The 14,086-nt window shown below is 37.5% G+C and overlaps 1 protein-coding gene across 1 annotated transcript in view; it reads right to left on the reverse strand.

Moving 5' to 3' along the window:
* The window catches only part of LOC120432165 (hemicentin-2), a 786,150-nt gene that overhangs the window by 230,017 nt on the left and 542,047 nt on the right, over positions 1-14,086 (reverse strand). The window contains exon 10 of the mRNA XM_052710374.1: positions 1,596-1,726. Coding sequence (XP_052566334.1) covers positions 1,596-1,726 — 131 coding nt within the window. The remainder of the gene's footprint in view (positions 1-1,595; positions 1,727-14,086) is intronic.

Raw genomic sequence — 14,086 nt, forward strand, 5'->3', positions numbered from 1 at the left:
AGCACCCAGATACAAATCTATGAAAACAGTTTTCAAGATTTTTTAATACTTGAATGTTATACCAGGTCTTCTAATTTTTAAAAGATACAAAACTGTTTTTTTATATCGCAATTATGTTCTAAAAAATGAATAATTAGACAATTTTTTTTAAAAAAATTGGCAAAAATACCAAAATTATGAGAGTTTAAAGAAATAGAAACTATAAAAAATCCCATCGAAAACAAGGGTGGGGGGTCTGGCAAAATGTGACGTACTTTTTAAGGGGGGTTCAACCTTGCGTGACAAAGTGTGACATAGGGGGGAGGGGGATTAATTTTGGCCAATTTTTGCGTGACATACTTTATTGATGATGCCTAACTAAAGATCGATAGTTGGTGAAGCGATTTAAGAATGTTTTGCTTTCTTTAGGGTGATTGAAATTTAATGGATTTAAGTTATTGTCTTCTTATTCTAGAATTGTTGAACTTACGGACCCAATCCTAAAATAATTTGATTACAAAAATTGACAAATTTTGCTAAAAATCTTTATGGAAATAGTTACTTAGGGGATAAATAGAAAATTATCTCGATAGTTCTCGTAGTTTTGGCGAATTTTTCAAAAATGATTCGATTCAATTTTCCCAGAAAACAACATCACCCTAATATCTATCTGTGACACATTCTCGCACAACCAAAACTGTATACCAGTGTTCCAGCTTATCACAGGTTGCATACATGTATGATGGAAAATTCTGCTCAAGTCGGTTCGGGATAAAGTTGCACATGCAATCAGCAGTGTTGTTATGTCGGATGGCGACAAAGAAATTGCATTCGTGACCCCGCCTGTTGTAGACTGCCGAGTACAAAACCCCCCCATGCTTAAGCAACGTGAACCTGTCAGATTTTCTGCCACCTGTCAGCGACATAATGGTGGAATCTTGATGCATTGACAAACTGGCCAAATTGGCAATTTAGTTAGATTGACACTTGTACAATAATTTTCACAACTGAGTAGTTTTCTATGTGGTGTCAATCTTAGTTGGTTATTTTTATGCTTCAATTTTGCCACTTTCAATTAAATTTGGGTCATTATCGACCATTGAATTTCAATTGATATGCGACAGAAATGTGTGGTTTTTTAAAAATAATGTTTGGTGATGAAACTGTTGAAATTTTGTTTAACAAAATTTTACTTAGCATAACTGCCAAGTTTGTGTATGATATCCGACAATTATTTGTTCAGCTCCGTGGCACGTCTGCTTTACAAATTTAATTTCAAAGTAACCAAAAATGCATTCAAGTGAAATTGTGCTAGTAATGAATACTAAAAAAATCACCTTCCCTCACCCATAGAAAACGAATCAAAATCTCACCCAAGTGCCCACCGTTAAGATCCCTCCATTCTGCAACGTATTAGTTCCATAAAATGTCTCGTTTTGTGACCATCATAAAAATCCGTAACGAACTTTTATCGCGTCCCGTCTGTCTGTCTGGCTGGTCGTCCGGAACATTTTGGGGCAGCCCAATTTCGGCGAAGATTGTAACATAAAAGTCTAGGAGTCCGGAAAAGAAACGGGAGATACCTACAAAAAAAAAATTCTCAAAAGGATACTCACATTATGCTTCCACACCACTTTGTATGCAGAAGGATTTGCATTCACTTTACATTCAAAGTACACGTCATCTCCTTCCTCGATGTCTTCCGGGTTCATATTCGTGCCGAGCTCGAGCTTCAGCGTGGGCAGATCTGCAAGAGAGAGAGAGAGATGGGCAAGTAAGAAATAAAGCGAGAATATGAAATGGGAGAGCGAAAAAAAAACGGAGCAGAAGAACAATAGCAGTGTGTCTTTGGGTGGAGAGCGCGTAAGAAAGGTGGCGAGATTTGGAAAATGGGATATGGCATACGGGACAGTGATGGCCAAAAAAAATCTTCACCTAACTTCTAGAGTTTTTTTTTTTAAAGGTCCTATAAGCTATTGTCTTTCATATGTTTATAGGACCTATTCAAAAAACTGTAGACTTGTTTTATTTTAACATCTATTCGATTACATGGCTCAAAATTGACATTTCGCCTCCAATTTGGTCTATGCATCATTTATATTTGAGCATTCTGGAGCACTGTGCAGGTTCCCAAAATATGGATAATTTTTAGTAAATATCTTCCCTATCACAGCAAATGGCCTCAATATCGCTTTGCATGTGTGTTTTCTTCTGTACTAATTATAGTTTTGAAAGGAAAAGCTTGGTGTTTATTTATAATTATTAATTAAATGGGGTCCTAAAGCCCATTGATATTTTTTTGTAGAACGGTATAAGACATACCCAAAAATTATTTCTGATCACTTTTTTTTTAATTTTATTTCAAATACAATTATTTTATCAGGTCTGAGCTGTAGGTTAGTCGAGGTCGTCGACTTACAAGTTCTTTACAAAAATAAAAACATTAAAGTCGCCCCCTTAAATAATTTGGCGTCAGCAGGACCCAAGAGAAACTCGAGCTATTGTCAGTTGAAAAATTATTGCAAATTGAAAAAAAAAACACGTTACTTGGCTTTAATTTTGATTCTAAGCTACAATAAGTACGATGTTAAAATTCCAGAATTTCTCAGCATTATATAGAATATGTTAAAAATGGTTATTCATGAAAACTATTTAAGGGGTTACATACATGTAGAAAATTTCCAAATTTCATATTACAGCAAAATTGTTAATTGCACTAAAAAGATGATTTCCAATCACTCCTGAAAGTTTCATGAAGATATTTCATGGTTCAAGTGAGTAACAGACGATTTAAGTTTGAAATTTTGCCATGCGCAAAGCGAACTGTCAAACTTTGTGAACGTTTTTCTCTAAACACAGAGTTGATTTACGGGTGCTACGATATTTCGAGATGGAATGGACCGAATTAGCTGAAATTTGGGATGAAGACTCTCAACACATATCCAGTGTGCATGACGAAGCCCGATTTTCAAATTTTGCTTTTTAAAAAAATACAAAAATCAAAAACTGACGATTTTTAATATGAAAAACTTTAAAATGTTTATAACTTTTTTAAAAATAAACTTTTTGAAAATCGGCCTTCATCATGCACACGGAACCGTTTAAGCGAGTCTTCACCAAAATTTTGAGCCGATTTGGTCGAAGCAGTGTTGAGATATCGTGGCACCCGTTTTTTGAAACTGCTTTCTTCAAATAGCTATATCTCGGCAAAGATACAACCAAATGTCTTCAAATTTGTTTTCTTAAAAGTGGAAAATGTATATTTTAATGCCCTAAAAAGAGATTTACAAAAAATTTAAGTGTGTGTGCATACCAAGCTTTGACATGTTTGCTGATTTACATGTATGTGACCCCAAATATAATAACAAATATAAATAATTGGTACAAATTTTATTTAAAGTTTTTCACTCGACTTTGGTCAATCAATATCGATCAATTTATGAAAATTCTTTTTTTCCTAAAGTTTTACGTCTTTTTTAGATTTTTATTCCTAAAACATTTTTAGGTTCCTTATTTAACCTTATACGATGTATTTTAAATAGTTTGCAATCAATTGTACAATAATTTTTAATGATTTTTTTTTAATTGTTAGCATTATTTTGGGGAATTTGGGAGAAGGGGGGAGGGGTTCAAATATTTTTTTAAATTAGCTTTCAAATGGTAAGAGTTTGAAAACTGCTGTTAACTGTTCATTTAATCGAAAAATTAAATTTTATTTTTCGATTGAATTTTTTTTTGATAAATATTATTAGATTATTTTTTTAAATATGATTTTTTATCAACATTCTTTTATCATAATAGTTTTATTGTTCCCTATATTTATCTCAAAATTTGCCTTTTTGATTCCTTGCAACTGAGTTTAGTGATTTTTCATGCTGATGCCTTGTCATCCCTTCCTCTACTGTTTTGTCTTTTTCAATTAGAAAAGGAGGAACGGGTAGATTTGAGCGAGAAAGTTCACTAACCCTACTTTAAATACGGTTTTGAGATCTTCGCTTGCGTGATTTTTTTTTTAAATTAAGTTATGGGTATTTTTAAAGTGATACATCTTATTTCTGAATGTCTTCATTTTCACCAACAACTTTACTGACGACACCAAATCGATCAGAAAATCTTTCACCATCAAACCCAAAATTGCAAGAAGTTTTGTATGAACGAACCAATGATGTAAAATGTTTTTTTTGGTCATCAAGGATGCCCCCGAAAAAGTTTTAGCCAAATCAAAAAAATTAAAAAAATTATAATTTCACATCACGGACTTTAAAATGCTCAATTATGTTTGAAATTAATTTATTTGTCTGATTTTTTGACTCCCTTCTTCCCTTTCCCCTAATCTTGTAAAGGCTATAAGGTTTAAAACTTAAAAACAAATTTAAAGCCTTTGGCCGTTGCAAAGCACCCCTGTCAGTGCTGAAAAGTAGAACTTTTCAGCATTTATTTTGAAAAGTGTTGCTAGTCGATTCTGTTTTTTTTTGGTGCAGAAAAGTAGGCTATTTCGTCGTTCAAGAATGTCAGAAAAAGTAAGTAGTTTCATGACGGCATTGCAAAAAAAAAATTTCAGCACGAGTCGTAATTTTATCCAACGTGGTTTACCGAGTTGGATGAATACGACGAGCGTTGAAAAAACCAAATTTTGCAGCATACAACATTTTTTTTGCAATTCCGAAATACGCCTTTTGAATGGAATTGTAGGTCAAATGTCATTGTAATCAGTCAATCCACTGTTTAAATCAAAACAATGTTGAAAAGTATAACGTTTCAAAACAAGTGCTGAAAAGTGATACTATTCGATTTTGTTATTTTTGGTAGAGAAAATGTTGACTGTTTCGTCGTTCGAGAATAACAGGAAAAGTAAGTAATTACATTTTTTTTTTGTCGAAAAATACTGAGGTGGTGTGAAAGTCATTTAAAAAATTCCATTGAAAATTTAGTAGCGTAGCATGTTATATTTTTTTCATGTCCCCCTCCCCTCCTCGGCGTTGGAAGGGAACCATCAGGAAGAAACATGATGATGGTTCTATTTAAAAGGAAGATTTAATGTGTTTGTATTTTTCAACTAATAAACATCAGAAAAATTAAATTCAGCAGCCCTGGCTACGACCTGGTCAAAAACCACACACAAAAACAAAACCTTAAAAACGAAGGTGAACCGAAAACCCCCGGAAATATCCATTTCATTTTCATGCAGAATAATGCGCACCGGAGACGGATCCGGTGGGAAAACTATCTCTGCACGGAAGATGAGAGCGATATAGATATGCAAACGGGAATGCTGTTGCTGCTGCCGCCGGTCAGAAGGAAAAAAAACTTATTCGCATTAAAATTAAATGCTAAAAGGAAAGCTTCTTCTGCGTCGGTGGGTTTCGGTTCGCTTTCCAAGTCGGAGCGTTTCTTTTTTTCCCGAGCACCTTTTTTCCGCCTTTTATTTTTATTTTCCCACTTTGAATATCCTCGGGCAAAGTGGATTTCGCCTTAGTCCGTGCCATCGATATTATACACAGGGTGGACTTTTTTCCCCCCACTATTCGCTCTTTCTGCTGACAGAAAAGTTGTGGCTCAACCGGGGAAATGCTCGATATTCACCCTTTTTCTGCCTGCAATGGATTGACGGAGATTGTTTGGCAGTTGTTTTTGCACTCGCACTTTTTGCCGGTGATTATACGAAATGACTTGTTTTTTTCTGGAATCGAATCCGGTGCGAGTTTCCACGGCATTGATTTGCGGAGGGGGTGAGAAAGTGAAGAAGCTTTTGCCGCTCGAATGGTTTTGCGATTCAATTTGAATATTTATTAGCTGCGCTTTTGCAGATGATAGTTTTTTTTTTAAATGCGGGGATAAGTACTTCAAAACGTTTTTTTGGTGAGATTTTTTGAAGGGTTTTTGAAACCAATGCGTTTAACACATTTTGAAGTTTGATTAAAAGTTTAATGCGTGGTCTCAGAATACATTTTTATAGTTGTAATTGGTTTGTAATAATGATAGAGCCGTATTGTATCATTGGTTCATTCAAACAAGTCTTCATACAACGCACAGTGGGAAAAAAGGGCCCAAAAAATTACCACAACATCATTTCGCGCAAACCATCGATTGCTATATACCAAAAGCTTCGTTTTTGCATTAGGAACAATAATCCGATGAAAAATCGCACTGCACGGACCGTTGGCCGGAGTACAGGCCACCGGAAGATCCGGATTTTTAGAAAAAGTGTCAGATTATTCCAATTGTGAACTGATAAGCCTTCTTCTACGATGAATAGTCATGTAAAACAATCCTAGAATAATATTAAATACCATAGGACCCATCGGAACCGGTTCCACCGATCTCCGGTGGCCACATCCGGAACCGCATTAGGAAACACCGTAAACTGGCAAAAAAGTGGGAATTTCCAAAAGGAAGGTTGAGGCCTCAACTGATGGCCAAAAACCGGGAATTTCCAAGAGGAAGGTGCTTTTGGAAGTGACATCGAACAGCAAAAAGACGAAAAAGAGCGACGGTACTGTACCGATGGATGAGGAGGAGGAGAACTCTTCATCGCACGAGGAGCAGCTATTGAAGAACAACAAGTTTGCTGGACTGCCTGACGAGGACCAGGTAGCGAAAGCAAAGGAGAATGAAGTGAAACAGCGAAAGGAGAAACTGCCTCCTTTTTATGTACGGCAATCAGCAGCAACGATCGACTTTCGAGCGGGGCTGGTTGAACTCATCAAGTCTGGGAAAGTCCAAGGCAACATTCGTCTGTGTCAGGACGGATTTAAGGTGCTGGTGCAATCCAGGCAGCACTATCAACTGGTCAAGGAATACTTGACCGAAAACGAGGCGGAGTACTTCACCCATGATGTCGCCATGGATAAGCCGTACAAAATTGTCGTCAGAGGTCTGTACGACATGCCAGTGGAGGAATTAGCTGCCGAGCTAAAAGTTTTGAAACTGGATGTGTTGGCCGTGCACAAAATGAGCCGACGCAACAAAGACATCAAGTACCGTGACCAGCTCTACCTGCTGCATTTGGCTAAGGGATCGACGACGCTTCCTGAGCTGAAGGCAATCCGAGCGGTTTTCAACATTATCGTGTCGTGGGAGCGATACCGACCAGTGCACCGTGACGTCACACAATGCTTCAACTGCCTGGGTTTCGGGCACGGAGGAAAGAACTGCCACCTAAGGCGTCGTTGCGGCAAATGTGGTACCGATGCGCACATCACATCCCAGTGCATCCAAGATTCGCCGGTGAAGTGCCTCAACTGCAACGGTGAGCACTCGTCAACCGACCGAAAGTGCCCCAAGAGAGCTGAGTTCGTGAAAATTCGGCAGCAATCATCGACGAAGAATCAGCCTCAGCGTCGTAGAACTCCTCCAGCCCTGGTGGAGCAAAATTTTCCACCTCTTCAACCGCGACGCCAGGTCCCAAACTTGGCACCGTTGCCGTTGGATCCCAGGAAGAGAGCTGAGATGAATCATCCACGGCCGGGTTCCAGCCAGGAGCCGAGACCGCCACCACCGGGCTTCAGCCAGGAGCCAAGACCAACCCAAGAACCAGCAGTTGAGGAAAATGGTAATGATCTTTACACCTCAACCGAACTCCTCAATATTTTCCAACAGATGTCCGCTGCACTGCGTGGATGCAAAACCAAGACCCAGCAGATTGAAGTGCTGACCTCGTTCGTCATCCAGTATGGATCGTAGGTCCCTCAAGCTGCTGAATTGGAACGCTTGCTCCATTAGGAGGAAGAATTTAGAGCTGGTGGATTTTCTTCGCGAGAAGGAGATCGACGTAGCTGCCATCACGGAAACTCATCTGAAGCCCGGTGAAAAGGTTTATCTGCAAAACTACAAGATCGCGACGCAGCTCGATAGGACCACCTCTGGAGGAGGAGGTGTGCTTGTCGCTGTTCATCGTGATCTCAAGCCACGCCGGCTGCCACACTTCAAGCTGGACATCATCGAGGCCGTTGGGGTGGAAATTCCCACTTCGGTTGGCCCAGTACTCTTCATTGCTGCATACTGCCCACGTCAGGTGAATGCCAGAGATGGTTCAGCAGGAAAACTGAAGAGCGATATCCAGAAGCTGACACGGCGGAGCGCAAAGTACATCATCGCTGGTGACCTCAACGCGAAGCATGAAGTTTGGGGCAACAGCAGGAGGAATCGGAACGGAGTGATTCTGCACAACGATCTGCAAAACGGATACTACAACGTTGTGAGTCCGGATCGTCCAACGAGGGTGGCTCGGTCTGGGAATCACTCAATCATCGACTTCTTCATTACCAATATGGCTGAGAACGTGGCTCATCCTGAGGTGTTTGAAGAGTTGAGTTCTGATCACTATCCGGTGGTTGTGGAGGTTGGAGCTTCCGTTACTCCGCAGCGGCAACCAACCCGGAAAGATTACCACAACGTTGACTGGCAGCAGTTTCAGCAAGTGGTAGACAGCAACATCGACTATGATCAACACCCGGAAACTTCTGCTGATATTGATCGTTCGCTGGAGGTGATCCAGCAGGCTATCAACCAAGCAGAGGCTGCCAACGTTCGGGAGGTTCCTGTTAATTTTAAGGTAACTGATATTGACGTAGATACTAAACACTTGATTAGACTTAGGAATGTTTATAGGAGACAATATCAACGGACTGGGGACTATGACAAAAAGATTTCAGTGAACAATTTGAACAAAATCATACAAGACCGACTTGACAATATCAGAAATCAAGAATTTTCAAAACATGTAAGCCAGCTTGGGAATTATTCAAAACCATTTTGGAAACTTTCAAAAGTTCTTAAAAACAAACCAAAGCCTATTCCTCCTCTTATTGTTGAGGATTCTCCTTTGATTACATCCGAGGAAAAGGCAAATGCACTTGGGCTTCATTTTGTTAGTTCACATAATCTTGGTGCTTCCATGACCAGCCGTAAAGAAACATCAGTTGCCAATAGTATTTCAACAATCAATGACTCTACCTTTGAATTTCCTGCAGATTCCCATGTTTCTGGTGAGGAAGTCAAAGTTGCAGTTAAACAAATGAAAAATATGAAAGCTCCTGGCTTTGATAACATTTTTAATCTAGTGTTGAAAAAACAGAGTGATCAGTTCTTTCAACATCTAGCCAATATTTTCAATAAATGTTTGCAACTTGGTTACTTCCCCACCAATTGGAAACTGGGCAAAGTCATACCAATTTTGAAGCCTCAAAAAGATCCAACATCGCCAACAAGTTATCGTCCCATTAGTCTTTTGAGTAGTCTGTCCAAACTCTTTGAGAAGGTCATCTATTCAAGGCTTTTGGATTTTACCAACGATAATAATATAATTTTGAATGAGCAGTTTGGCTTCCGAAAGGGGCATAATACTGCTCATCAGCTTACGAGAGTAACTAAAATCATCAAGCAGAACAAGCTTGAGTCTAAATCAACTGCTATGGCTTTGTTGGATGTTGAGAAGGCTTTTGACAATGTTTGGCATGATGGTTTGATACATAAACTGTATTTATACGGTTTTCCAATGTATCTTATCAAAATTATCCAGCACTATCTTTCGGAGAGATCGTTCAGGGTTTTTCTGAATGGGATTGCTTCTGGATTATTCAACATTGATGCTGGGGTTCCCCAAGGAAGTATTCTTGGCCCACTTCTGTACAATATTTTTACATCTGATTTGCCTACTCTTCCTGGTAATGGTGTGTTGTCACTTTTTGCTGATGACACTGCCGTTATTTATAAGGGTAAAATAACCAGATATTTAGTTGGCCGTCTTCAGAAGGGTCTTGACGTTCTTTCTGAATACTTTGGCGACTGGAAAATTCGCATAAATGCAGCCAAAACTCAAACCATCATTTTTCCTCTTTCCAAATCGGCCCGATTTGTCCCAAAGGATGATGTTTTGATTAAAATGAATGATGTTTCGATACCCTGGTCAAAGGAAGTTGTCTATTTAGGTCTCATACTTGACTCGAAACTTTTGTTTCGACAGCATGTAGACAAAATATTGAACAAGTGCAGCATTCTCATCAGGTGCTTGTACCCTTTAATTAACAGAAAATCAAAGCTATCTTTGAAAAATAAGCTAGCAGTTTACAAACAAATAATTTACCCCGTTATTGAGTATGCAGTACCTGTTTGGGAGTGTTGCGCTAGAACTCATAAATTGAAGCTCCAGCGTGTCCAAAACAAGGTACTCAAAATGGTTTTGAATGTTCCTGGCTGGACAAGATCAAGTGAGGTTCATGAATTAGCAGAAGTAAAAATGTTGGATCAGAAGATTCAAGAAAAATGTTTGAAATTCAGGGAAAAATGTGCTATATCTGAATACCCCTTGATTCAAGGATTGGTTTAGTTTATGGTAAGATTAAGTTAGTTTTAAGTTAGGTTATGTTTTCTTAAATTTTTTTTTCCTCGTTGTACCTAGTGTTACAAAAATGATAAATCATATACTTTTAAAGTTAAGAAAATGAACAGTGTTTAAATCACGAAAAGCAAACTAAAGCTGAAGAGCCACAGCTGACCACTTATTATGTAAACCAAATGTAATTATTATAAGAAAGATTCAATAAAGTATATTTAATTCAAAAAAAAAAAAAAAAACTAACTTTAGAAGGAGCTTTCAGAATGATTTGGTGTCTTCTCAAAAGTTTTGAGTAACATGTAACAAGTTGGAAATGTAGAAATATCATCAGGATTTAGTATAAACAGTCAGTTTTAAGAGAATGCATGCAAATTATGTCTATTCTAACAAATTTTCATCAGAATTAAAAAAAATAAAATGACTTTTTGTGCTTCGAACCCGGACACTGATAAAAGCTGACTCGAAATCCGGACACTTTTGCTTCGAATTCCGGACACTCGATTTTGCTTATGAACCGCACAAATTTGAACTCAAATGTTAGTGAATGGCAGTCTTTAGGTCTCAAATAAGCTGTAAACATCAAAACAATCGATATTTTATATAAAAATTTGCTAGAATTTAAGGAAATCAAAACCATAAATTTTTGCTCTGCCTACCCGGTTTCACATTTTTGGTAAACTTATAAAATTATTTTTTTATTTTATATAATTGTTTTGGCATTAACTACAGCGTTCAACAAAGTTTAAATGAAAGATGATGATAGAATTCATCAAATAACACAGTTTTAACATTCATAATGCGAACTTATATCCAAATAATTGATATAACAAGATGAGGTGTCCGGGTTTCGAAGCGTACGGGAATTCGAATCATGACGTTACATGAAATCTCGCAGCATCCCCCTTTTTTTCTATATATTTCAGTTAACAAAAATTGCTGTGGTACAGAATGATGCAAAATTGATTGCCCAAGTTATGATTTTTTGTAAAACTTGTAGCTTTTCCGAGTTTTAAGTTATGGTATAAAGATTTATATTTTGTAAATAAATTGAATTTACAATCAAAAAGCCGTACCAAAATTTATGAAAAATTGCACCACTTTTAAGATCAAGTAACATTGTTGGATTTAAAAAAAAAATAAAAAAAGTTTTTTGATTCATTTGTCATTTGTGAGGACCAATATGTTTGCTGAGTAACAGTTTCTGAAAGAAAACAAAATGAAAATATGTGGTTTTCTGTGTAACTCAAATAACGTCGAATATTCAAATGCCGAAATATTAGAAACTAATAGTCAGGATTTTTGTCAATAAAGAAACATTAAAATTGTCTGTTCCTTCAAATATTTTACAAAAAAAATATATATTATATGGTTTAGTTTAAAGTTGTTCAATTATTAAAAAGTTTGATGCTATTCAGTTGTGAACTTGCCACCTTTTTGTACAATTTTGAAGTTACCATCACCATCGCCGCTCTCAAAGTAATTTAAAAAAAAAAAAAAAAACATTTCATGTGGGTGGCAGCATTTTTCCTCTCACCAAGAGTTAACTGAAATCTCATCTAAACTTAGTCACTGGATATATACTTGTTTGTGTGTGTGTGTGTGTGTGTGTGTGTGTGTGTGTGAGCAGTACATACGTGTATGTGTGTATGGGCGTGTTTCGTCGAGAAGCAAGCAACAAGATTAATTTCAATTTCACGCCCCACAAACCCTAACGAATCGTGACATAATTTGAGTTTCCCTCTGTCACACTCAGAATTTCCTATTTTGGTAGACCAGGAGGGGTAGCAGGAAAAGGATAGCTTTTTTTTTGTTAAACTTGATGCATAAATGGAAAACTGTTTATTTTTTCTTGCCGGGCAGCCAAAATCCATATTTTATAAAAAAGAAAGAAAAAAACACTTTAAATCTACCTCCAAAGTTAAAAACTGAGCAAAACAAAAGAAACCCACAAAGGTGGATCTATTTCAATTGACCGGTGAGGGACTTGCCCTCAATCCCCGTTGGCCTGGTGCGGTTCAGGCAAAAAGTTGGACATGCTGATGGCTTTCGAGCGCTGCTGCTCCGGAAGTTCTTTGCTGCAAAAGAATACCCACAAAAAGATACTTCCGGATGACCACAAAGCACAAGCCAGAATGTTGGGGGGAAACTTTTCCGACGATCCTGCAACCCCTTTCTGGTTGCCACCAACAGAGCTGAGGTGAGCATCCATCTTGTGCTCGAATCAACTTTTGCGGGCGGCATTTAAGGATTTAGCCCGGAGTTTTGTGTGAGTGTGCCATTTTTTTGTTTGAGAGAGTGCATTCCGATTCGGTAGGAGAACCTAGGTAACAAAAAACAAAAAACAAAAAACAAAAAACAAAAAACAAAAAACAAAAAACAAAAAACAAAAAACAAAAAACAACAAACAAAAAACAAAAAACAAAAAACAAAAAACAAAAAACAAAAAACAAAAAACAAAAAACAAAAAACAAAAAACAAAAAACAAAAAAACAAAAAACAAAAAACAAAAAACAAAAAACAAAAAACAAAAAACAAAAAACAAAAAACAAAAAACAAAAAACAAAAAACAAAAAACAAAAAACAAAAAACAAAAAACAAAAAACAAAAAACAAAAAACAAAAAACAAAAAACAAAAAACAAAAAACAAAAAACAAAAAACAAAAAACAAAAAACAAAAAACAAAAACAACCAGTCCTACCCTCCCCTGTGAAAAAATGCATTCCAGTTTGATGAAAGGTATGTTCGAAGACAGCTTTCAAAGAAAACCACAGAGGCAGCCTTTTCGAAATGTTTACAAAGCTCAGATATCAAGTCGAGGACTATCGAACGAGCAAAGGCGAGATTAGAGATTCTGCAGCAGCCTCCATCGGCTTCACGGCTCAAAGGTGGTCAATAGCAATGCTTCAGGCAGAACTTAAAAAAAACGTTGCAATACGGAACAATTTCTATCTATATCGACCCCAAAAGAAAATTGGTCAAATTCCAACTTTGCCGGCTATACGGCGAGAGTTTCCGCGTGACGACGATGGCGTGATGGCACGCCGAGATAGAAAGAAAATCTGAGGAAAAACATGCTCCACATTGCACAACTTTGTTGCCAGCAGTTCCTTGCCCGCGACGATAATAGGGTTATAAAGCAGGGCGATTTTCGAGCCCCGGGTCAGGACCGGGAAAATTTCACATAAAAATATTTCTCAATGAGCGGGGTGGCGCGGCGGAAAATAAGCGAGGAAAACGATGGCACGAAAGAGGGTTTGTGTGTGTGTTTCAATTTCATGGCTTTATTGAAGGCAAGTTTGAAGCACCCGAAAATCGGAGAGAGGAGAAAACGAATGAAAAGGGTTTCAGGGATGAATTTTGGGACAATTTTTGGCCCTCACTCTCGTTTTGGGGATGGACCAGAAAAAGGGTTAGTAAGCGAGTGAAGGAAATGGGGGCGCAAAAATGCTACATCATTAATTTTAAAATATTGCTGCCAATGGAGGAATAAATTGGGTTGAAAGTCAAGAGCAAGTGACTTGTTTAGGTTTTTTTTTAAACAAAGTGCTAGAAGCAAAATGAATAGCGACAGTAGATGGCAGGAACTCATTGAAATTAATGCAACTAATTTTAAGACTCTTTTTTATACAGAAAGGAATAATACTTAACGGTAATGAAAATACAGCGAAAATAAACCTTGATAAATATTTAGTTTGGATTGCACTACACCCAAAAATCAGTGTCGAGAGAATTGTTCTCTCAAAATTTATTGAGGGCTCGGTCCCAAAATCG

Source organism: Culex pipiens, chromosome 3 (assembly GCF_016801865.2).
Source record: "Culex pipiens pallens isolate TS chromosome 3, TS_CPP_V2, whole genome shotgun sequence".
Taxonomy (NCBI): Eukaryota; Metazoa; Arthropoda; class Insecta; order Diptera; family Culicidae; genus Culex; species Culex pipiens.